Genomic DNA, 26581 nt, shown 5'->3' with positions numbered 1-26581 from the left:
GTAACTGACTGCAGGCATCTGACAATAAACACTGTAGGACTGTGATCCTCAAGAGAAGGGAAACACAAAGAGAGCTCCATGTCTTTTTCAGCTTTCTCCCTGGGGACACCAACTGGACTATAAGGAAGTGGAATTCAAGGGAATATGGAAGTCCTGCTGAGCTAAAGAGGGACAGATAGAGTTTAGAATGGCTGTGGACCCTGGGATTTGTATGGCACTGTATCAGAAAGGAATTGTGAAGAGGAAGGGGACAATAAAGACTTCATGAATGTTCCCCCACAGCTCATGTGCAGGATGAGATTTCATAAGGTCTAGTAGAGAATGGCTGCTGCAAATAAGAGAGCTGGGCCAAGACACCACAAGCTGTGCAGTGCTAGAAACACAACAATATTGGACCAACCAAAGTGGGGAGACCTTACTCAGTACCTCATGCATTCAACAGAAACTGCAAAGAAACCATGCCTTAGGAGTAAGTACCATCCCCAGAGAAAGGGCCATGCCTCAGGATTAAGGACAAAACTGAAACAGAACCGCCTAACAAATAATAAAACAAAGGCTAACAAGATCAAGAGGATTTTTCAGAATTTAACGGCCTGATAGAAGAAGCATCAACACCCATTAAAGGAAGATAAGCCAAATTTTCTATAACTTCCTTTTGACAACATTGAAGAATAATTTTTAAAATATTAGACATGTGAAGAAACAGGAAAATGTGATCCATAATCAAGAAAAGGAATAGTCAGTAGAAGCAGAATCCAAGGTGACCCAAATTTTGGAATTAGCACATTAGGTCCTTAAAACAGCTTTTATAAATATATTTAAGGATATACAGGAAAAGATGGATATATTGAGTAAACAGATGCGGAGTATCAGCAAAGAAATAAACCAAATGGATATATTAGAAATAAAAAATGTTTTAAATTATATATATTTGGAGTCCTAATAGAAAAGAAGAAAGACAAAATGGGGTAGAATAAAATGTAACAAAATAATAGCAGAAAAATTCCTCTAATTTGGTGGAAAACATCAGCTAACAGATTGAAGAATCAACAAACTACAAGCAGAATAAACACAAAAAAGCCATACCCAGATACATCATATCAAAGACTGACAACAAAAGATAAAGAGTAAATGTTGAAAACAGAGAAAAAAGTCAATTACATACAGGGGAACAATGCTTTGAGTGACAGTCGACTTCTCATTAAAAACAGTGGAGCCCAAAAGAAATGGAATATCATCACTAAAGTGCTGAAAGGGGTCAACCCAGAATTCTAAATGTGGTAAAAATATCTTTTGAAAATAAAACAAGAAATTTTCAGAAAAATGAATGCTAGGAGAATTCCTTGCAAACCATTAGAAATACTAATATAAGAGTATTTTAGGAAGATGAGAAATGACAGCAAGGGGAAACCTGAGTGGCGAGAAGGAAGCACTACAATACAGGAATACTACAGGAAGAATAGCACCAGAAATAGTAAATAGATGTGCAAGTATAAAAAACTATCTTTTTTCCTCTTCTCATAACTTACTTAAAAAACAAAACTGTTTAAAGACGAATACATCATTGGATTTTTAACTAATATAGAAATAAAGCATAAGATAACAATAACAAAAAGGATAGAGAATTAATAAAATGATGATATTGTAAGGTTATGTTTTACATGAAGTGATACAACATGAATCTAAGTAGATTGATAAGGATGTGCTGTCCAATACAGTATTCACTAACCACAAGCGACTAAATTTCAACTTAAATTTATTAAAATTAAATATAAAATTCAGTTCCTGAGTTGTATTAGGTACATTTCAAGGTCTTAACAGCCACATGTAGTTAGTGGCTCCCATATTTGAAAAGCACGTGGAATATTTCCATCACTGAAAAAAGTTTAGTTGGAGAATTTGAGCCACAGATGTATAACTTAAAACCAATAGTGGAATTAAAGTAGAATCCAAAAAAATAGAAACCAAAACAGTGACAGGAAAGGAGGAAATGAGAAAAAAAAAAAAAAAGATGGGATAAGTAGAAAACAAACTTAAATCCAACCATATCAATAATTACATTAAATATAAATGAACTGAACAATCCAATGAAAAGGAAGAGATTGCAAGGATGAATAAAAAGCAAGATTCAACTATATGCCATCTACACAAGATGTATTTTAAAGACCCACATAAGTTAAAAGTAAAAGGAGGGGAAAAGATAGACCAAGCAAATCTAAGAAAGCTGGCGTTGATATCATCACTCCTGATAAACTTCAAGTCAAGAATTATCAGAATGAAGAGTAACATTTTTGTTTCAATACATGATTTTTATTACATCTTTAAAATATTACAAATACAAGTAAGTCACAAATACGAGTAACTCACAAATATGAGTAACTCAACATCTTGGCGTTTCTGTAGCTGGACAACTTAGATCTGATTCAACAGCATGCAGAAACAGATACCATCCCCAAATTTTCTGATATCCTTGTTTGTGGCTTGTTGACTCAAAGCAGCTGAATTTGATACAAGTTCAATATCATTTCCTTCAAGAATTAACTCATCTTTCTGGGCTTGAGATACTGAACAAGCAACAACTGACCTCATCCAAACCTTGCAGATGTATTTTTCACCCCAGAAATTTCAGATTTCAACAAGAGAACCCTTTTCCTGAATAACGATGTTGATGGGGAAATGAGCATGCACAGACCTCATCTTGTAACGGAAGCCCAATGTAACACCCTTGATCATGTTCTGTGCATGACTACAGATAGTGTAAACAGTAGCCAGGTCCTTTCTATTTCCCCACCATTTGTCAACCCAGAGCCTCTTCTTTTTCTTTCCAAGGAAACCAAATTCTACATTGATGTGATTGAAGTCCCTCTGCCAGGTGGCTCTGCGGCCCTTCACCATAACTGAGTGTCCCTTCAGAGTGATGTCCACGTTTTCTGGAATGTCCACAGTCTGATTGCTGAGAATGGTCTTCATCCTCGCAGTAGATGTAGCAAAGAAAAGCAAGAGTAACATTTCTTAATGATAAATGGTCATTTCATCATTAATTAAAATTAAAAATTTTAAATGTCTATGTGAATAAAAAGCTTCAAGTACAAGAAACAAAAATGAGAATTAAAAAGGCAAATATACAAATCCATAATCATGGTTGAAGATTTTAACACCCTTCTTTGTAATAGACCCAGTCTTATTTTACTGTAAGACCGGGTATAATATAATATAGTGTAATGTAATGTAATATAATATAATACCGGGTTTTATATTAATTTTTGCTCCAAACGACGCATTAGAGCTGATTGTTTGGCTAGGTCTTACTTTCAGAGAAACAGGGTAGTGTCCTGAGAGCCAGAGAACTGATAGTGTAGACTGCAGTCCAAGTCTGAAGGCCTGAGACCCAGGAGCACCAAGGCCAGGAGAAGATCCATATCCCAGTTCAGATGATCAGGCAGACCGTGAATTCAACCTGCCTCTGCCTTTTTGTTCCATTCAGGCCCTCCACGGTTCGGATGATGCCCACCCACATTGGGGATTACTCAGTTTACCGATTCAAAGGCTAATTTCTTCCAGGAATACCCTCACAGACACACCCACACAACATAATTCTAAGTAATTTATGAGTCAAAGAAGAAGTCACAGGGAATTTAGAAAATACTTTAACCTGAATTATAATAAAAACAAAAAAAATTCAAAACTTGTGGGATAAGTTAAAGCAGTGCTTAAAGGGGAATATAAATATTTATATTTACACTGGAGAAAAATAAAGTTCTAAAAAACAAGGGAAAAGAAGCAAATCAAATCTAAAATGAGTAGCAGAAAGGAAATACTTAAGAGCAGAAAGCAGTAAAACAGAAAACAAACAAAACAGAGCTCGCTTCAGCAGCACATATGCTAAAATTGAACCATACAGAGGGTTAGCACGGGCCCTGTGCAAGGATGACATGCAAATTCGTGAAGTGTTTCATATATATTTTTTTAATTCTATAGAATGACATAATTTTCTAAGTAAGAAAGGAATACAATCGAAATAAGAATTTTTTCAGGCATCTTGTAGACTCCCTAAATATAAACACTTCTTAAAAATAATTTAAAAAAATAATTTTAAAAATATTTCATAAACATGCTTAAAAGTTAAAAAAAGAAAACAGACAAAATAGAGAAAATGAATAAAGTCAAAAGTTGGCTCTATGAAAGATTAAAATTTCTAATCCCCTAGCAAGACCAATCAAGAAAAAAACCCCACAAATTACCAATACTGGGAATGAAAAGGGGACATCACCACAGAGATATAGATATTAATAGGATGACAAGGGGGAAATTATGCATAGCATTATGCCAATAAATTGAACAACTTTGATGAACTGGACAACTTTTTTTGAAAAAACACAACAAATAAAAATTGACTTACGAAGAAACTGATCCAACAGAAAAATCTGAAGAAAAAAAAAAGAAAATCTGAATAGCCCTATCTCTGTTAAAAAAAATACAACAGGCAAAACTCTGGTGGAGGGTGGCAACTGGAAGACAGATTGAGAGAACTCTCTGGAATGATGGAAAATTTCTACATCATAAACTTTCTGTGTTGGTTACAAGGATGAATCATTGGCACACTAATAAAATTGTACCCTTAGGATGTGTACATTCCACTACATGTTTATTTCACCTCAATTAAAAATAAATAAGTTGCATCCCAAAAGCTATGACATAAATACACAAAACTTCCATAAGATGTGTTAGCATAATGCCAAAATTACCCTATAAGCTTATTTGGAAAATGTTTCTTTGTCTTCTGAATACAAGGTCTGAAATTCAAACCCCATCTCATTTCTTTCTGTAACAGTAATAATAACTGTGCTGATGTATCCTTCCAGATTCAGCTTGTGACCCTTCTTTGATGTAATCTTTCTGGAACCACCAAGAGGATGTAAGCTCTCCTCTCTTCCTTTGCCTCCCAGTGTGTATCTGTCTTACAGCACCAACGTACTGTATGGTGATTGTCTAAATATAGTTATTCTCCCCCACCCTGCACTGTAAATTCTTTGAAGATAAAATGGTGTTTTTATCTCATTTTCCCAGTGTCTGGCACATTGCCAGGCCTAGTAGCTGCTCAATAAATACTGGTTGATCAAATGGTTAATGAATGATATTCTTGTGGGGAGTCTTTGAGCCAGAATACGCTATTGGTCTTGAGAAAAATACTTAAACATTTTCCCTTTAAATAGGATTGCCTTCCTTCATGTTACTAAGAAAACATTTTACAAAATTCCCGCACAGCTGAGGAAAGCTAGAACATCCAAGGGAACAAAAATAATAGATAGGAGATAATGAATGAAATGCTCAAAAGCATTCCAGTTCAAGATTAAATGAAAAATGGAAACGATAAAGGAAAACTATGAGATAAAATGAAGTGGGGAAGTGAGGCCAGGGACATACAGCTCACAGGCTTTAGGAGATAAGAGGAAGAAAAACATGTGGAAGGGGATATTTCTAAATCATTTTTGAAAAGGTGAGATAGTATGCAAACTTTATGAGAAATGTTATTTATCCTTTGAGACATTTATTTTAAAATAGCCTTTCCAATGATGCATAAATATATGTGATCATATTTTGTGATATCAAATAACAATGCAGTTTATTAACTCCTGTAGATGTGTTGTGATGGCAAGGTTAGGTGGGCTGCTTTCATTTTAGGTTAGGTGGTTTGTACTCAAATACTCGTACATATGAACTCCCAGGTACGAGACGTGTGGTATACTATTATAAACAATAATATCTAGCAAGAGAGCTCGTAAAATTTACCAAGTCTCTAAATTAGTATCAGTAGGATGAAAGGAAAGTAACTTAGTTATAGATAAATGATCAAGAAAAGCTAAAAGAAGGCTCTCAGTTTGTGGAGAAATTAGTGAGATTTTGCTTGTCTCAAGTAAAGGTGTCATGGCAGTTGAGAAGAAGTAGGGTTGAAAACCTGAAAGGCAAAGATTGCAAGGCTTATTGCAAGGTTTGGGGCCAGGAATGCTGTGGTCTGGGGCAGAGGAGAAGTGTTGGTAACAAACTGCCTTTTTACTCACAGATATCTACCTGTTAAAACAGGTCCATGGGACAAAGTTTTATTTAATGGCTTCTAGTATCCTAAAGTGAAGTAGTCAAAAAATGTATTTCACAGTCAAGCTTTCTCTATCATAGAGTAGCTAAGAGGTCACGATCTGGAGCCAAACTGCCTGAGTCCAAACCCTGGCTCCTCCACTTATCTCTGGGCAGGTTACTACACCTCTCCGTGCCTCTGTGCCTACTGTATGAATCTTGGACTCTAGAGAAGGACAGTGAAGCTGGCATTCATTGGTTCTGTTTTGGAAATCTGTAGCCCATGGCATGACCCTTCTCATCTCTAAAATAGGAAGATAAAACTTGATGGCACCTGCCTCAACAGGTTATTTTGAGGAGTAAATTAGTTAATGCACTTAAAATACAACAATGTCTGACACAAAGTATATGCTTGAGAAAAATGTTGTAGTATTATGGAATGAATAAACAATTCTCTTCCTCTGAAGGAAGTGAATACAGTGATTAAAGGAGGGAAACAGGAGTCAGAACACACACACACACACACACACACACACACACACACACACACTACTTATACACTTCCAGAATTCTACCAACCTCATTCAGACATTATGAGACTTAATACCCTTAAATGACTGTATGACTAATTTTCACCAAGCAAATGTCTGAGGTCTCCAAATCTCAGCATTCTAAGTAAAATAAATTAAAAGAAAAATAAACAAAAATGGAAGATGATAGCCATAAAAACAAAACCAGACCTAACCCCCGAAATCAGGTGAAATCTTATCCTGTCTTCACCACCATTTGCTACATGATCTTTGCAAGCAGGAAGATCTGCTCCTTCCACAAACACTCTCGGGGAATACCTGATGAGGACATTATCCCTGCACTGAAGGAGTGCAGAGTCCAGTGGAGAGGGGCTCATACGAGTCCAGCATCACATGCTTGCTCTGATTGAGGTATGTGCAAAGTGTCATGGCAGTCGTTGCCGGGGGGACTTGATCCTGGGAAGACAACTGATCTGGGAGATAAGAAATGAGTAGAAGGGAGCTTGTAGACCGTGTCTTCATTCATTCATTCACTCACTCATTCAAAAGATATCTATTGAGGGCCTACTATATGTTAAGTACTGTCTAGATGGTGGAAATATAATGGAGAGTAAAATAGATTTGTTTATTACAGTGAGGGGTAGACAGACAATTACACAGTATGGTAAGGGCTCTGGTAAGCAGGGAAGCCCATCCTATTAGGAGAAGCAGTCAGAAGCAGTGACATCTAAGCAGATTCTAGTAGGAATTATCCAGGTGATGGGGTGGAGAGAAAAGAATTGCAAACAGGAGTCACGATGTACAGAGGTTGGAGGCTGAAGAAAGCACAGCTGATCTGAGGTACTGAAAGGTATGACTAGGGACAAAGTACAAAGTTTGAGGCAGAAGAGATAAGGCCATAGAGGTAGGAAGGGGCCACGGCCTTACATTCACCTTAAGGAATTTGGATCTCTCTTGAGAGAGATGAGAGGCCATTGAGGGTTTCAAGCAGGAGCCAGATGTGGTGAGATTTAGATAATGCCAGGATCACACTGGCTATAATGTATTTAAAAAATGGATTGAGAGGGACCAAGATTAGGGGAAGCTTAACCAACCATCATCCAAATGGCAGATGATCCAACTCCTGACCAGGATAGTGGCAGAGTGACTGTCAAGGACTGGTGGACCGGGTGATAAATTGGATGTAGGGCCATGAGCGCAAGAGAAGGTGGAGCTGGACTCTCAGATCTCTGCAAGGGGTAACCACACAGATGAAGGTGGCATTGCTCCAAACACCAGTTTGGAGTTAGGCTTGGTGAGTTCTGTTTCAGATGAATTAAGCTGAAGAGTGCCTGAAGACATGCAAGTGAAGCAAGTGGATACATAGGCTGAAGATACAGACAGGGAAACACCAACATCAAAAAGGTAACTGACTCCCAGGCACCAGTGAGACTGCCCTGGGAGAGCTGTGGAAGGAGACAAGAGGCCTTGGGCAGGGCTCTGGAGTGACTGGGGTGTACAGTGGGAGAGGAGACTGGAAATAAGGGAACAAGGAGACTAACTGGTATCGCTGGGGCTGTGGTCTGCAGGAGATAAAGTCAGAAGACGAAGCTGCAGGAATACGTTGCATCAGCTGGTTAACAGGTGAGAGTAATCAAGCTAGCTCTCGGAATTGATCCCTAAGAAAGCCAATTAATTTTATTCTTTTCCAGAGTGAAGGAGAGCATTTCCAATCATCTGTCAATGAATGTACATCCTATTTGTAAGTAAATGCTTCCAGTGATACGAACCTCCAAATGAAAGAGTACAGCTACACTAATACTAAAGTTCATCAACATTATTACAAAATCAGCAGCTCTGGAGGGGAGATAACGAAGTTCTATTATCTCGTTTGATTCAGGAGTCTCACCCCAAATCGAAGTCTGAGAGGCACTATTCTTACGTCACAAAGGAAGGAATATTTTCTTTACGCAAGGAAAGTTTCACATGGAATTATGGGACTATGTTCTGGATTTCTGTTTCATAAATGATAACACTGGAAAATTTTATGTGAAAAATAAAATGTTTCTACCCTCACTGAAGAATGTGACGATTTTAACTAACGCATGCTACTTTCTCCTGCACAACTGAGCATTAGTATTTCACATCTTCTCATATTTGAAATGCACAGTGCCATCTAATGGCCAAAGCCATAAACTGAAAAAGAAAAAAGATCAGAACTAAAATATGACTGCTACAACTATCAATAATAATAAAAGTAAAATCAAATAAATTTCCAGTTTCAAAATAGTTTAATCAACTGGCCTTGCCTATAACAATTTTATCTTTTCCCTAATCATTGTTATATGATAACAAATGATCATATTGCATAGATAACTATAAATCATATTTTAAATTTAAATAATTCAGGACAAACCTATAACCCTAAATTATATACATTTTTCTTAAATCACAATATCATTCGAAATACCTTGAGTGAAATAACATATTCAACTAGGATAAATCTACTTTTCTAAAAAAAAAGAGGTGAAATTCGGGGGATGGAGAGAAGGACTTTATCTTGATTTGCACAAGACTAATGCATAACCAGTCTTCTTCGTGGAAAGTAACTCTTCTATGCACTCTCCTTGCAGCCCCTCAGGACTAGGGACATTATAGGACTACTGTATGAATCTTGGACTCTAGAGAAGGACAGTGAAGCTGGCAGCCATTGGTTCTGTTTTGGAAAGCTGTAGCCCCTGGCATGACCCTTTTACAACCAGCTCTGGGGTCAAAGGAATTTTCCATTGCTCACACATGCCACCCACCCTCTGGGGGCATACTGGGAGAAGGAATGAGAGGAACGTGTCTGTGTACCATTTTAGTCAATCTCCCCTGAGGAGCAGCCAAACTTGCTACTCCAAGGACAAGGCTTCAAAGACTTACAGTTGGGTGTAGGGCTCCCAGGTTAAATGAGTCACCTAAGCTTTCAGCACAGTGGCCTCTTCAAAGCTACATGTCTTTGATCTCAGCCCTTCTCAAGTGGTTTGGACCATATGCTATAGAAATTGATGATTCCCCATAAGAATTGTTTTAAAGATATCCTGCTCTATTGAAAAGGGATTTTTTTTTTTAAGTATGCTGTTTCACTGTTCACTCATCAAGTAGGATATTAAAATGAGAAAAACTCCACTAAATGTTATGATGTGCAAAATTGATATTTTACTGTGCAGTCTTTTCCACCTGCCTTTAAGTTCTTTGGGGAATGAAGATTACATGTTGCTTTATGAACAATGTAAATGTTTTTTGAATTACATTCCAAGCTTACCAGAAAGCAAGGGGGATTTCAGTAATGCAAAACGCATTAAAATTTTTTTTTAAAGGAAAGGGTTTAAACAAAGGGGTAAAAACATAAGTTGCTTACCAAGGGTTTATTATTTTACGTGGAGATCATTAGAATGATGATTTTCACTAATTGGCAGCAACAGTAACACGAACACTAAGCTGTTACTTTCTTTGCTTTCTTCCTCAGATAAGATCCTGAAATGTTTTGGAAAGGAAGAACAAGGAAGGGGTGTGACACGGAATGAATGATTCGTGGATAAGGTTGAGAACTGTGGCCTAGATGCTATGGAGAGCAACATGTCATTTACTAGGCTTTACCATGCACGGGCGCTGGGCTAGGCAGCTTGTGTCCGTCACTCCACTTACGCCTCACCACCATCCTTCAAGATAGATGTTACTATCCCACTGTGAAGCTCAGAGAGAAAAAAAAAAAAATCTTTTTTGAAGCTTAGGTTAGTTACTTGAGGTCCCACAGCTAAAAAGAGATGAGCAGTTAAGTGTATTCATAGCTAATTAAGTGGTTCTGTCCTCCGGCTGGTCTAGGGACTGGCAATAGCGATATCATCTGGCGATTCTCCCAGGGGAGATATTTTTAAAATTCTCTTCCAATAGTTCTGTTCAGCATAGCAGTCTGAGAACCACTTTATCAAACCTGGAGAACGATCTTTACAGATAAGGCATAGGGCTCTTGTTGCACTTTCTCCTTATTTCTTTTGAATTTTTTTTAAATATGAAATTCTCTGTTGTTTTCTCTATGTATCCATGCTTATTGAATTATTTTTCAGAAGATACATACAGGCATTAAAAAGAAAATGAAAAAATTACTACTAGCTGGGCCAGTCAGAGAAAAATAGACTTTTTTGGTACATCTCTTTCCATGCTTTTTTCTGTGTTTATATACACCCACACATATTTTAACAAAAACAATAAAAATGCACAATGTTCAATGCTTTCTTTTCACTCTTCAATATACTATGGACATCTTCCCACGACAGTAAACAGATCTGCAGCAACACGTTGAATGCTCATCTTATAGTCCATCAAAAATATCTAGCACCTAGTCAACAAGTCAACCTTTAGTCAAATCTAGTCAACGTTTTTGTTAGTGACTTACATGAAGGAGTATGTTCATCAAATAGCTAGATGACATAAAGCTGAAAGAGATGGCTAATATTCTACATTTAAAGAATCAGAACATAAGTCTTAATAAATGGGAAATATGACCCTAAATTGATATAAAATTTGATAAATATAAATATTCAAACAGTGTCTGTCTAGTGTCTGTGTCAAAATCCCCTATTTCTGGGCGTGGAGAGCATATGGACTCTGAGAAAGGGGAGAAGGTAGGGCAGGCAAACTGACTAACCTGTCCAGTTAGGTCGGGCATCAACAAAGTACAGCGAGATTAGTGCACGACATAAGCAATGAGAATATACACGGCCACCTAAGAACATGTGAAATGCTAAGCTCAATATAAACACGTCACTGCCTCAGAAGAGCTTGGCCATCCGCTCTAATAGCAGGTTCTCTAGTAGTTTCCCCGATAGGATTGTCCTGGGAGAAGACCTGATGTTCAGATCCTGGGTGCTGCCTGCGAGGCTAACTTTCCACAGCTTGCAAGCCGAGGCCGACTGCTCTAAGTTTGCAGACTGATCACAGACTAGAGCCTAGAAAGGCTCACGCTTTCCTATTTCATGTAGCACATATTTGAAATCGAGCTAAATAAAACTCTTGGGAGTTTTTGCCCACAGATCACTTCTAATAGAGAGCTCTAATATTAGCTAACTTATTCACTGAAAAAGATCTCATCTTCAGGCATTTTGAGAACCAAGTGGTTTGGCCTCCTTGGCAAGTGTTGGGTGTTTGTACAAGGTAGACTGACAGAACTCTGCCATTTTAATGTTGGGAATGAGATGTCATGTCCATTGGATGTGAGGACAGCCAGAGGTGGGCTATGTGAACCTACAGGGAGGGCACGGTGATTTCCCCTGTCTCTGGATGGAAGACCTGGGACCAGTCCTCATAAGCCTGATCTGTGTTGCTGTCATCCTCGCTCCCCTGTCTGCCATGCTTTTGGGTTCTGTGGTGCTGCTATCCATGCCATAGTCGTGTGAGACGAGGTAAAAAGGGTGTACAGGTAGCCAGATGCCTCAGCTTTCAGCTCCAGCTGTCAGGCCTTCTGTGAGTCTATCAGTCCATGCAGCTGTGGTCAATCAGACATTTTACAGTTTTGCCCCAACAGATTCCTTCTGCCAACTCGGGAGGTTAATAAAAATTAGCTGACATTTGATTAATTTTGCAACTTCTCACTTTCCCTCTTCAATCATCTGTAAATGAATATGTTTATGCATAAACACTATTCCCACAGATCTTTGAAAAAATGTTAAGTGATCATATGGGTTTGTGAACAGAGAGGGAAGACCCCTCTCGGTGGTATTTTAATGAGAAACTTCTTACTGATTGGACGAGAGTTTGGTCTATCACATTTTTCCTAAGGGCAGTCATTTACCCTCCTCTTAATTTACTAGGTGGTCTATCTGTAGTGTATGTCACCTTCCTGTTTGATAAATTGTTTAAGTTCTGGGACTCTTGGGCCAATGTTCCACCCAAAGTCAGCTACAGGCACAGTTATTCCACCATTTATTATTATTAAACGCTTTGTCAACTTTTTGGAACACTTTGGTAAGAAAACCTTAAGAGTGTTTGCCACTTTTACCAATCTTTCCATAATCTTTGGCTCTGAGGTCTGAAATCAGTCATAGGCTGAGATGCGTAAGCTCAATACTGATTCTCCAGGTCCATTCCCAGGCTCAGCCTCAAGACTTATAAGGAACTTGCACTTAATACCACTATGTTTCAACGTTAAGAATAACAGTCCATCAGATACAGTGTTTACTCCAACTACAAGGAAGAGAGAGACGGCCTTTCTCTGGTACATCAATGCCATAGTTTTGGTATCAAAAACCAGAAGGGCATTAATAGACAGCTGATCCTATTCATCAAAGAAAAGTCAGCTGCTCTAAGTTAAAAATAATCAACTTCCTAGTTTTATATATATTAGATTTTTAAACTTATGCATACCCGTCTAGTACAAAAAGCGGGCTTCTACGAGTGATTTTTAGATTCGTTTATGAATAAAATGGGTGTTTGTTTGGTGATAAGAAATTAATATTTTTTTCAAGCTAAAAGCATTGAGGCTGTACTTTGTGTATCATCTTGTTAGAGCAAATACCAAATTATTTCTTAAGGAGCATCTGAGCACTGACAGACAGTGCTTTCTTAGCCCCCCTCCAAGTGTAGCTGCAGTGGCCTGTCCACCATATGTTAGGTACCTCAGATTTAATAAGAAGTTGTCAATCCCTCCCTCGCTTGCTTGATTATTAAAACATATGTCTCTGAGTTTAACTGGCAACATAGAAGCTCTGTGCTCTAGGAACCTACCAGGATGTTTAAACTGGGAACTCACTGCTACTCCTTGACTATTGAAAAACTTCGGGAAATGAACAATAATAGTGAAAGGTTACCACAGGATAACAGTGCACCCATTCTTTTAGATCAGTAGTTCTCAAACTTCTTTTTTAACCATAGAATCCTTGTTCAAATCATGTCTTTCTTAGATACCCAGGGTCAGAAAATGGGATGCTGGGAAGGGAGAGGGAGCTTGAGGTACCACCACTGATGGGTCCCCCAGAGCACAGCTCCAAAACCACTGCTAGTTCCTGTAACACCTATCCACAGACCATGGGGCAAAGAACCAGAGTGGCACATAAACCCGGACTGGATCACGGGGCCTCCGTAGAATGGCTTCACTGAATTATGCTTTGACCATGCACCCTTACGTCTCACTCTGGCTGACATTGGAAGAGACAGTCCCAGGAAACGACTGCAGTATTTCCTACAAAGATATTATTTACCAACTTGTTAAAGATATTATTTACCTACTTGAAGAACATATTCTCTGGGAGAACCCCAAGTAGAAAATGTTTCCTATTCTTTGCACCAGAAATCATTTTTTTTCCCTGCCTCCCTCCCACCCAAAATCTGCTTCAACCCATTGTGTAGGACACAGCTCCCTGACCCATGCTGGTATTAAGAGCCTTCGCTCCCCCCAGGCTGAGGCAGTTGGTCGCCCACAGCAGCCCACACCGACCTCTGGCTGCTCAGAGCCGCCCAGCTCCAGGGAGAGCTGTTGTTCACAATCTTAGCTGTAGAGGGCGCAGCTCACTGGCCCATGTGGGAATCAAACCAGCGACCTTGGCATGAGGAGAATGGCCACCCGGCCAGCCCCAGAAATCATTTAAATTCTTCGGAGCTAATGGTTTATTTTCTCCCATGGATGCAGTGATTTATCCTTCCCTCTTTGGTCTGGCCACTAGGAAGCTTAAGCAAGCCTGTAGACCACCCCAAGCAAGATACACAGGTGCTTCATGAAACCACTTCTCACTCAGCGCCACCTTATTTTATGAAATGTATTCCCTTTGCCTTCATTCTTTCACTTTGAAATATTTTTTGTACGTTGTTCTATTGCATATTTTAAAGCTACCTCAATGCTTTCAAAAACATTACTGTATATAAGTAAGCAAATTCTTATTAAGAATATCTACCAACTCAAGCTATGTACAAAGGAAGGAGACAGGAATGATGAGGGTCTAGATCCAAAGAGGACCAGGTCAGGGAACTAAGCATGTATGGTCTGGAGGTAAAAATCTTGAGATAAACATGACAGCCATCTTTGGAGTTCTTAAACGGCAAGGAGTAAGCTTATTCTCTATTACTGTAGAGAATGAACGTAGAATACATGAGGGTCATTACCAAAAAAGCTGTCAAATCTTAAAACTGGACAAGGAATGGACCTCACAAATTGGTGACTTCTTTGTCACAAAATATGTTAAAGCAGAGCTCAGATGACCCCCTTGCTGGAAAGTTACAAAGGTGTGGTGGACCCTCTTTGAGTGTTTAGCCAGACCACACCCCCTCCTTTGGCAGAGTACCTTCAACTTTTACTGAAGAAGCGGATGTAGGCAGCCATGTAGGTGTCATGGCTCCCCTCCCATAAAAGATTGGACCAGGGCTGGACCCCTCATGCAAGCTGGAGTCTCTCCTGAACTAAAGAACAGGAGATGTAAGTTGATCCAGCACTGGTACCCAAGTCAGACTGGTGGCAACCCAAAGCCATGCAAGGCCCAGACCTGGAAGAGCAAACTAAGAGCCTTGCTGAAGAAGGTAGCCTGCTGCAGAGAACGGCAGCAACAAGAAACAATGCGAGAGGGGAGCTGCCTGATGACTTTCTACTTCTGAGAGAGCCAGATACACTTCCTTCAATTCCTTCCTTCTGTGACATTCCTCATCTCTGAACAACAGCCTCCCCTTTACTGAGGCTGACTTGAGTACGTTCCTGTTTCTTGCAATGCAGAGATCCGTAAGATCAAAGAGAATCTCCAGATGGATTATGAGGCTGGAGTAAGTTAGTGACTCCCCAAACTGGGGGATCATCACATTACTTGAGTAAGCCAGCCCCTCCCCTGCACATGGTGATTTAGTGGCAAGAGGTGGGCTCCACCCCCACTCTCCCCACCCCCAATTATTTTGCTACTTGGCCAGTTTGGGAATCACTAAATAAGGTATGATTTAGAGTCTTGGGCCCTTTCACTTTCGAAGCTGACACAACACAGCCATCCTCACAGTACTCTTCCTACATAAAACTAAATTTTAAACACAACCATCACAAATTCAGATTTATTAATCAGAAAGAAAGGCCAGGGCTCCCTGAAACCCTCCAAGGGTATACAATCTCCAGATTGAATATTAACAGGTCAAATATTGATCAGCACATACGACAAATACAGGTCTCCATGGTGCCAGCCCAAATATTTAAACATTTGAATCAGTGACCTAGAAAATGGAATTGCAAGTATGTTTATTCAGTTTGCTGATACTATCTAACAGGGAAGAGCATCTCAGCACACCTTGGTTAGGTATCTCAGTTTTCCTAAGATGTCAGCCCTGCCTCCCCACTTTATGGATGTCAGGACATATGGCTTTGCCTTCACATGGAAACAGACATCTATTTCATTCCATTTCAATATCTCGTAACTTTTTGAAAGCATTTAGATATTTATTTACTCCTGATACAAAAATGAAGAATTCCTGGTTTCAAATAGATTCCGTCACTGTGTAAAAGAGAAAGCCAGTATGTATATTACAGCCTTCAGTGAGGCCGTCCCCAAACCAGTGTTTTACTCCCTCAGGGACACGGGGATGGCAGGGGAGGCACCTCAAGAGACGTGCTGGTTCCACAGACACATTGTTGTCCCCTTCCTCCTCCAGTCCTCACCCTGGGTATATATGCCCCCTCACCCTTCACATTGGACAGTCCGATTCTGGTGTAACTTTCTTATTTCCAGGTACAGAGCTCTTCCTTCCCCTCTGTTTCAACTCTGTCACTCAACCTGTCCTCCTCATACTTTGGGTCTCTTTCCTGTCAACTCCCCAAGCCTAACCCCATCCTTGCTGGTTTATCCACTCTCTATTAACCTGGCCATCCCATACCCAATGTCAATGCCACTTCTACTGTCACTTCAGTGCCATGTTTCACTTTATACTGCTCCTTGCAGTTTGACTCACCCAACTCAGCTCACAATTGGCCTCCACTGTTTTTCAGTAAGTTAGTGACAAAAGAACCAATACACTGCAACAAGGAGCAGAGAGAATTCCTGTCTGTCTTTTGTACCTCCAGTATGTTCACTGAAGTTTCCCTGTATCTTCCACTAGGGGGTACCACCCCATAATTTTTGAAGCAGGAAGTCTGCTGAATACAGGTCTTAATGAAAAATGAAGTCCAGGCACAGCGAATTTTTTTAAAACTTTTCTCAACACATGCTGTAATTTTATGAAGCAATTTAATGTGATTCCTTTTAAATAAAAGCTGCCCCGTGGGCAAAGTAATAGGCAACAATCCTAAGCAGTATAAACTTATATAAGGGAACGCCAATTAAAAACCTTGGCTCTATTACAGTAAGATAAATAGTCATGAATTAAATGAAATAAATGCAAAAACTGAGTACAGCCAGACAAGTGAAGTTATTTTTACTTCAGCAAGAGAAATAGGTATGCTAAACAAAAGTTGGCTTCAAAATAAAAGCTTTTTTAAAACAAAAATAAGGCAACTCAAATACTCTGGGACTGTTTGTATAAATGGAACAGAATTCTCTTATCTTTGGTGTATAAGAGAAGACCTGCAACACTGAAAACTGGTTCAAGTCTTTTGTGTTTTTTTAAAGAAAGTATGCCCAGGCATTACAGTGTAGTGATTAAAAATGCAGGGTGCTGGCATTAAGCTGACCTTAGACTCCCTGATCTCCCGCTTAGCTCTCTGAGAACTTGGCCAGCCTCCATTTCCTTAGCCTAAATCTTAGTTCTGAATCAATTCAATGGGTATGATAAGAGTACCTACCACCAAGGTTTTTGGTGTGAACTAGATGAGATAATGGATATAAAGTACTTACAGAGTGGCCCACAGTAGGTGCTCAATGAATGTTAACTATTCATTAAATGAGTCAGTATAAGGAAGGACCTCTTGAGATGACAAGGTACAGAAATCTTTACATTGAAAGAGATATTCACTATCATTTTGGCAAACATGCTCATACAGATAAGCAATCAGGAGACCAGAGAAGTTAAGCAATTTGACCAAGGTCACAATTATATCCTGACGAACTCTAGAGTACAAGTTGGACTTCCTTAATGTCAGGCCGCATTCTTTCCCTACCCTATACTGCTTCTCCTAGTATCTGATAGTTTTTTTAGCATAGACTAAATATATTCTGTGGTTAACAACTAATTTTGTTGGCAAAGTTTTGGTGAATGTAGTAACGTATACAGCGTTGTGGCAGCATCAAAGACTCTAGCAGTATGTATCTTTAAAAAGTTTGAACTTTAAGTCCCTTGCCTACTTTTAGAAATTCATCCTAAGGAAATACGGTTGACCCTTGAACAAGACAGGTTCAAACTGCGTAGGTCCACTTATTAGTGGGTTTTTTTCAATATACTGGAAAATGTTTTGGAGATTTCCTTATTACCATGAAGCAACCATATCCATTATACGAGGCTACCCAAAGCAATTATATTGCTGCTTCTTCTTATCAATGGATCGTTATACCTGTAAATAAATATGAATTTCTTTTTCACATTATCTTTTCATTTTTGATGTCTAGCCTTAGTAATATGTATAACATTCACAGTGTTTTGTATCATATAAGACAATATTGATGTAGGTTACTGACAGAATTCATTTTATAAACAGATGACAGACAATTATGATATCAATAAATACAGTACTGTAAATATATTTTCTTTACCTTATGATTTTCTTAATAACATGTTTTCTCTAGCTTACATTATTGTAAGGATACAATATATAATACATGTAACATACAAAATATGGTTAATCAACTGTCTATGTTATCAGTAAGGCTTCCAGTCAAAAGTACACTATTACTAGCTAAGTTTTTGGAGAGTCAAAAGTTACACGTGGATTCTTGACTACGTGGGGGTCAGCACCCCTAACCCCTGTGTAGTTCAAGGATCAACTGTAATACAAAAGGTTACATGCAAAAAGATGTCCACTGCTACATTCTTTGGAATACTGAAAAACTGGAAATAATGTATATGCCCAATAACAGAAGTGTAGTTAAATATGGTAGATCCATGAATTTTGGAACCATTAAAAAATTATAAAACCACAAAGACATATGGAAAATATTTTATTCTTCATCTCATTCCAAATGGAGGTAATTTAACAAAAGAATGATAATAATTGTATTTTTATCATATAACCAATAAAAAATATAATATTTATATGGATAAAATCCAAAAGATAAAATGGAAAAATTATTTACATCTTAGAAATACTGGGATTGGGAATGCCCTTTTCTTTCATTTTGAGTTTTCTTTATAATAAACAGGTGCAATTAAGAATTATTTAGAATGAACTCCTTTGTTTACTTTAATGGTACTGAGAAGGCTTTAAATGGCCCAGATGACCTTGGATGCATCATGGTAACACGTACAATCAAATGAAAGACATAAGGTCATATAATGAACTCTCTGAGGGTGACAATGATGTATATCAGTCTTGACCTTCAGAACTTATGAGCTGGTAGAGGAAATATGACATACACATGGATCTTAGCACTGCTCCACTTCCAAAATCTTTAACATCTCATCTCATACCAGTGCCTTTTCCCTCCCAGCTTTCATGCCACCTGTTCCTTAACATCATCAGGACTGCCAGCCTACTGGTCCCCGCGTTTTCTTTTCATTCACCAGCTTGATTTCATTTTCCTTGCCATTCGGCTTAAACACTAAAGCCTACCACTTTAGTCACCTCCTCCACAAGAACCACAGTATCTCAAACCTTTATCTTTCCGATTCACCTGCCCTGAAAACCCCTGTCTGCTGGACACAGTCAATCATTCGCCATCTCACAGCCTGGGTTGCAGGAATCCCTAGACAAAGCCATCCAACATCCTTTCATGTGACCCTGGCTAGTTCTTTCTCCCTCTCCTCGAAGTCTTCCCTGCATCTCACACTTTCCCTTCCGCCCCCTTACCCAATTCTTTTTACTGCATAGAAATTCTTAAATGAAAACTTTCTCTCCTTAAGCGGAGCCCAAAAGCCCCAGTGCTTTCTGCACCCAACCTTACTCCCTGCTCTCCAGTTTCAGAGCTAAAGTGACTCTGCACCTGTTCTCTGGACCCAGCACCTTTTGCCTGTTCCTGCCTTAGTACCATCCATGAATATGTCACGCCTATCTTCAACCTTGCCTGAACTATTATCATCTTCCCTCAGAATAAACACTTGTTTGCCCTCTATAAGGAAGCCTTTCCTTTTGGATAGGTACTCTTCTAAACGATTTCTACTTGCCTTTCTCCTTCCCTTCCCCCACATTTCTAAAAAGAGTTATCCTATCTTGGCTTCTCCACTTCCCCTCTCCCTCACGTGATAGAGCCTGACTCTTCCCACCCCTCCACCCAAACTGTTCCCACATAAGTCAAATTCAATGCTCCTTTTCATTTCGTCTCACCTGAACCTTCAGCTATTTCATCCTGTTGACTATTCCCTGTCTTGATTTTCTCTTTTGGCCTCTGGGACCCTCTGATTGTTACCTTACTTAGCAGGATGAATAAACTTCAGGTCATCCAGGGAGGGGAGAGCTGGAAAGGCTCTCAGTCCAAGAGAACTTGCATTTTTAAGGAGTGTTGTGTCATGGCAGTTGTTAAGACTTAAGATTTACTAGACTAAGTTTTGAGAACTGAATTCCTTCCTCGAGACTAGTTCTGTGGACTCTATGTCAGGCTGACTAATGATTCAATGATTTGTAGTGAGTGGAACTCACCCATAACGATACAGAGAACTGTTTATTCTTTCATCTTATTGAAAAAAAGGTGTAGTGGAGACTGGATCATGCTATAGGAACTTGTTGGCATTTCCTCTCTTGGGATATGATTAGAAGTGAGGGAAGTAGAATTCAAGTCATCTAGGTCTCCCTCAGTAACCTCTAATAGTTAAAGCATCCAAACTGCATTCATTCCACTCAACGTGATAGAATGAATTTTTCATTATTAAAACAGTATTACTTTTTAATTTTAGTAACTTTCTTGTAAGGTACAATTTAGTACTTGATTGCATGCTGTCTATTGGCTATTTTGATTCTTTCTTACTCCGAAGTAATATATCTCCTATCAGACTGCAAATGTGTTGAGGTCAAAGGTCATTTTTAGTCTTATTCTCCTCTATCTTCTCTATTGCTTAGCAGCTTAGCATAGGACTGAACACTTGGAAGATGCTAAAAAAAAATTCCTGCCATTTAATTTAGCAAGTATTTTAACTTTCCAAATTTCAAGGGGATTTGAATGACTCCTGAATACAGGATATTACTCTGGGCACAGAAATGTAATATAAAAAATATTTAAGTTATTTGCATTTTATGAGCTGTAGGAGAGACAAGAACACCTCAATAATACCTAGGGAGGATTTAGCACAAAGTTGAAATGGCCTGACAACCCCCTTGTGTATATTGTACCAACCTAGATATAAAAGCCAGAAGCTCAAGCAATGTTCAGAGCTAATTTACAATAAGTTCTGTAAATCCTTGTAGTTCACCTCCTTAAGGACATTGCCAGTGGCCTTACTGTGGAGAGCACCTAGATCTTTTGGGACCCTGGGTCAGGCCTTTCTGCAAATAATCAGGCAAATATAAAGAAAAAGAAATCACATATAATCCAGTGCATTTTTCTCCTTGTATGGTTTGGTTTCTCCACCAGCTAGAGAGATATTAATATATAAAGGCTCTGAATCTCTTGCAGTCTAATCCTCTTTTTTAAGTCATTTTATTTTTAGAGAACTTTCCAATCTTTTTTAGTTATATAGACAGATTGGGGCACCTGGCCGGAAAATAATTTTTCCTTTAAAAAATATGCTAGAATTTGAATGCAGGCATTGAATTTGAAACAGATTTACCGTAGTGTAATCCCCTGGACATTACCATTTGGGGCTGCAAATTGACTGAATTGTGGTCCATAAGTTAACCTACAAAGGCAAGAGGATCTAGTCACTTTTTTCTCCCAGGTAAAATAGGATTAATAACCTGAAATCTTCACGTTTCCAGGACCCACGGTGCAATCCCTCAGTGGAACTCTGTGCTGGAGGCTGCAGCACCTTTGGTTTCGGGGAAAGACTGGCCCAGGCACTCTAGTCACTTGGAAGAGGAAGGGAAGGTGGTACCTGAGTAAGGTATGAGCCACTCACAGGCAGCCTCGGGCCGCCACTCACCTCGAGGAGGAGGAGCTGGCTTCCAGACCCACCCAGACCTAAAGGAAACGCGAGCCTCGGGTCCACCAGGTGTGGAAAGGAACGCCCGCCTGGCTCACCTCGGGAGGCTGGGCGAGGCTCCCGATTACCAGTAGGGGCGGAGCCGGCCCGGGTCACCTAGACCGAGGCGGAACTGTGGGGTCTGGTCACTGCTCGTAGAACCTGACTCAGGCTCACCTGTGCGGGGCCGGAGACGGGGCCAGGACCAAAACTCACCTGAGCCCGCGGAAAGCCGACCCGAGAGTAGCCCCCGGACTCGCCCAGCGCGAGGGGGGAGGCGCCCCCGGCTGGCCCCACACCTTCCGTCCGTCCGTCCCGGCGCGGTCGCCATGACCTGGAGTGCCACGACCCCGGGCCCCCACCAGCCCGACAACACCGCGTTCACTCAGCAGCGCCTCCCCGCCTGGCAGCCGCTGCTGTCGGCCGGCATCACGCTGCCGCTGTTCTTCTGTGTGGGCCTCGCCTTCATCGGCCTGGGCCTGGGCCTCTACTACTCCTCCAATGGCATCAAGGAGCTTGACTACGATTACACCGGCGACACCGGCACCGGCAACTGCTCGCTGTGCGCCTTGGCCGACCAGGACCGCGCGCCGCCGCGCAACTGTTCGTGCGCCTGGTACTTCTCGCTGCCCGAGCTCTTCCAGGGTCCCGTGTACCTCTACTACGAGCTCACCAACTTTTACCAGAACAACCGGCGCTACGGCGTGTCCCGCGACGACTCGCAGCTCAGCGGGCTGCCCAGCTCCCTGCGCCACCCAGTCAATGAGTGCGCCCCCTACCAGTACAGCGCGGCCGGCCGGCCCATCGCGCCCTGCGGCGCCATCGCCAACAGCCTTTTCAACGACTCCTTCACGCTGTGGCACCAGCGCCGGGCTGGCGGGCCTTACGTCGAGGTGCCGCTCGACCGCACCGGCATCGCCTGGTGGACCGACTACCACGTCAAATTCCACAACCCGCCGCTGGTGAACGGCAGCCTGGCACTGGCCTTCCGCGGCACCGCGCAGCCGCCCAACTGGCCCCAGCCGGTCTACAAGCTCAGCTCCGACCCCAACAACACCGGCTTCATCAACCAGGACTTCGTGGTGTGGATGCGCACGGCGGCGCTGCCCACGTTCCGCAAGCTGTACGCGCGCATCCGCCAGGGCAACTACTCCGCGGGGCTGCCTAGCGGCGCCTACCGGGTCAACATCACCTACAACTACCCGGTGCGCGCCTTCGGCGGCCACAAGCGCATTATCTTCACCAGCATCTCGTGGATGGGCGGCAAGAACCCCTTCCTGGGCATCGCCTACCTGGTGGTCGGCTCCCTCTGCATCCTCACGGGCTTTGTCATGCTTGTGGTCTACATTCGCTACCAGGACCAGAACGACGAGGACGAGGACGAGGAGTGATTCCTGCTTTCCAGGCATCCTTCCTTCATGCCTAAACGCTCTTGCAAGCTACTCTGGCTTCTCTCATTCGCCCCTCACCCCATTCCAACCTCACCTCGCTTTCCCTCCTGTTGTGGGTGAGGGGACCAGGGAGAGGAATGATACCCAATTGGGGGCTACCAGACTCTTGCTGGGGTGCTTGGACTGCAGAGTGACACAACCTTGCAAATTCTCCCCATCTCCTTCATGATTTACCTAGTTGACAGGTTAGGTTATTAAAGTCCTTAGCATTTGAGAACCGGAAGGGGCAGTGGAGACTCCTATTTAACTCTTATCTGATGAAGAGATTGAAACCTACCGGTAGAGATATTAAATAACTCATTCAACATCAGGCAACTAATCGTTGGCTTCTGACTCTAGAACTTTTACCACTACAAGATAGGGTTTTTTTGTTTGTCTGTTTGTTTGTTTTTTGGTGGTGGTGGTGAGGGCGGGTAGAGAGTGGAGCCTACAAATACCCTGCAGAGGTGTGGAGGGGTGGGGCAGAACATTCTTGTTTAAAATGTAGATAGATTAGGAGACACCATCCCCCGAGATTCTGACACAGTAAGGCTGGGTTGAGACCCTTGAAGCTGCGTTTTAACAAGTCCATCTGGCGATTCCTCCTATATTCCTTCAAATTTGGGAATCACTTCCCTGTACCGGTGAGGAAGTAGAATGCTGGATTTTTCCCTGTTTCCTCCTATGTCTGAGGTTGGGCCTGAAGCAATCACCTCAGTCCAGTTTTTCAGGTAGTCATTTGTTCTCAGGGTCAGTGACAATACTGCAGGTTTGATCCAGCACATTCTGCCTTGAACGTGGGAGGGAATGTTTTAACCTTAGAATTAGATAGCTGGAAGGGATCTTAGAGTGAAAGTGATTTCCCTAAGTCAGACCTGTCTCCGGACTCCTGACCTAGTCCTCTTTGTCATCTAAATTCGTTTCTATGCTTAGAGAGAAAGGACTACATTCATACCTTTTTCTTAGGTCTAGAAAAAGCTTTTTATCTATGTTCTCAAGTGAAGCATGTTTTGTTTTTAGTAATTGCGTTTAAATGAATGCTAAGGAATATAGTCTTCTATGTAAAGTAGAACTTAAGAATCATTTGAACATTTGAGATAATGTTGAACTACTCTAAAATCATTCTAATATATACAAAGTTACTCTAAGAAATAATAGATTTTTTAAAATCTTTTTTATGGCTAAGGAACTTTAAAAAAAAAACCTTAGCGATACCATCTTAACCAGTTGATTTGCTGAAAGCAAACAGTTATATGGTATTCTGTCAGACAGACTTCTCCAGTACCTGCTGTCCGTCTATTACAGCTACTTTCTAGTTACTGCTGTTTTTTGCTCAGGACTGTAAGTCAGTGCAAGACCTTGAAGTATTTTTTTTTTAAATAATCAAAGAAATACTGAATTGTATTGAGTGATTTACATTTATTTTAGTCTACTCTAGTTCTTAGAAAATTAATTATCGATGGATGGCATGCATGTTCATTATACCTGATCTATCTTCTGGAATGTTGTAATTTAAGAGATTCTGTTCCACTATTTACATGAACTAAAAAATATTTTAGCAGTTGCAGTATGTTGGCTTCCTAACTCCTGAAGGTGACACAATTTTATTATCAGATTGCATATCATGATCTTAGGCTAGCATTATATGTACATAGAGTAATTTTTATTTATTATGAATGATCAAGCAGCTCACTAGCCTAAACCTCCTTTATGTTACATAAGAGAATTTATTACGATTTTTTACTATGTAGTAAAGAGCAACCATGTATTTTGCTGTCATTTGTACAATATTCAGTCTATTGCTATAAAATTTTAAGTGAGACTACAAAATGTAAGATATTCTGGTTGAATCAATGAGTAAATTTCCAGGCCCAATTCTCTGGGTGTTTGAAAGAGAATAAAGGTTATGTTTGTTTTACCTTTGTTATCGCATTTACTTAATTCTTTTGAACTATGATCTTAAAGGCACAAACACTACCAACCTCTTTGCTCATTTGTTATTAGCAAATTTATATTGTAGCAAGAAAATCATCTTTTAGAATAAGGCTCCAAGTGATCTCAATCTTTCATTGCTAACTTCCTAAAAAATATGAACTTCAATTAACGTGTGAATTAGATGATATTCAATTATTGTTTGAATATGGTAAAAGGTAGTCAATTTTTTAAAAAAACATTTACTATGAAACGTTACTGAAGAATGTGATTGTAGCAGTCTTACTTCTCTATTTCTGCATTTTACTCAAATTCTAAATTGCAATTATTTGTCTGGTGTTTTGGACTACAGAGACTCAGAAATTTTAAAAACAAAATTGTGAAACATTTTTCTGTGATGATCCCTGTGCCTGTAGCACTTTGTTTGATATCTCAGCACTCTAGCTAGGCTTGTACTCTGTTGTCCAGTAAATGCTTCCTACCTAAGCTGTGTCTCCTGGGATCAGAAAGAAAGAGGTGAACTTCAACAATTGGATTGGAAATGGGGTTTGATCTACCTTGATAAAATAAACCACAAACAAAAAGAGAAACTAATGTAGTTGGTGGAACTCCTCAAACAGGATAATATAGCAAATAAGACGTTCCAGGTATCTCCAGAAACAAATCGATTAAATAAACAATTTACTGACTGCAATTGTTAAAAATCAGAGACAGGATAATAGCCTGGGATTTCCTCTAGAAACTAATAACACTTCACAATATATAACCACAGCTCTTGCTGCCTCACATTAAGTCTATTGTTCTCTTCCTGTCATTGGTGATCTCAACAAGCTTTTAAAAAGTTATTGGTAGAGATGCAATGTAATCAATTCCTATATGCCCTTGGATATAAGTCATCAGTTACTGTAATAGTAAGTTCCCTCTTCCTTTATTTTTATTGGGCATTTCTTGGCATCCCAGATTTTTTTCCCCCATACCTAAAGCATAGCTGACTTTAGATGACAAAAAAAATTTTTTTTTTTAACTTTAATTTTTTTCCCCAGGATAATTTCTCTTAATTCCCCTCTAACAAGAACAGAGTAGTTTTTAAACTGTCGTTAAGAAGGCCTTAGTGAATCTGACTGAAACACATTAAGGTCCTAAAGAGATCTTACGTGAAAGCAGCACTTTGTGTAAAGAATTTGCAAAAAAAAAAAAAAATGCTAACAACGTTGGCTCTATATATACAGCCATCCCCCATAATTGCCCTGATAAGACTAACAATGTGTATTCAGGAAAATATACTTCCCTACTGGTCTGCCACCTGGTGTTATGAGTCCCACCATTAGGGGTACTTGTGTAAATAAAGTCATTGCAGCAAGCAATGGGAATTCAGAACAAGTCACCCCAAGATGTGCCTCTGGGTATGCAGATTATTATGAGCTAAAGGCAACTTTAGCCTAG

At 40.2% G+C, this 26581-nt stretch overlaps 1 protein-coding gene, 1 non-coding gene and 1 pseudogene across 3 annotated transcripts; 2 read left to right on the top strand and 1 right to left on the bottom strand.

Moving 5' to 3' along the window:
- Positions 1-1026: 1026 nt before the first annotated feature.
- On the bottom strand, positions 1027-22112 carry LOC141570548 (large ribosomal subunit protein uL6 pseudogene; annotated as a pseudogene). Its single transcript, XR_016020893.1, has 3 exons — positions 21993-22112; positions 21426-21494; positions 1027-2971 (listed from the first exon to the last, which is right to left on the bottom strand). The product of XR_016020893.1 is annotated as a large ribosomal subunit protein uL6 pseudogene (transcript).
- LOC141570840 (U6 spliceosomal RNA) lies at positions 3859-3962 on the top strand. Its single transcript, XR_012495291.2, has one exon. It is a non-coding gene; the product is annotated as a U6 spliceosomal RNA (small nuclear RNA).
- On the top strand, positions 21558-25124 carry CDC50B (cell division cycle 50 P4-ATPase accessory subunit B). Its single transcript, XM_019750782.3, has one exon. It carries the CDS (start codon positions 22106-22108, stop codon positions 23165-23167), a length of 1062 nt encoding a protein of 353 aa, XP_019606341.1. The 5' UTR covers positions 21558-22105; the 3' UTR covers positions 23168-25124.
- The last annotated feature ends 1457 nt before the right edge of the window (positions 25125-26581 follow it).

The sequence above is a fragment of the Rhinolophus sinicus genome, chromosome 3 (assembly GCF_057876585.1).
Source record: "Rhinolophus sinicus isolate RSI-liver-muscle chromosome 3, RSI-T2T, whole genome shotgun sequence".
NCBI classification, from domain to species: Eukaryota; Metazoa; Chordata; class Mammalia; order Chiroptera; family Rhinolophidae; genus Rhinolophus; species Rhinolophus sinicus.
The sequence above is the reverse complement of the archived record's forward strand: the minus strand, read 5'-3'. Positions and strand labels throughout refer to the sequence as shown.

Coding starts and splice junctions, on each gene's coding strand:
- CDC50B (XM_019750782.3), top strand. CDS start 22,106: ATGACCTGGAGTGCCACGACCCCGGGCCCCCACCAGCCCGACAACACC.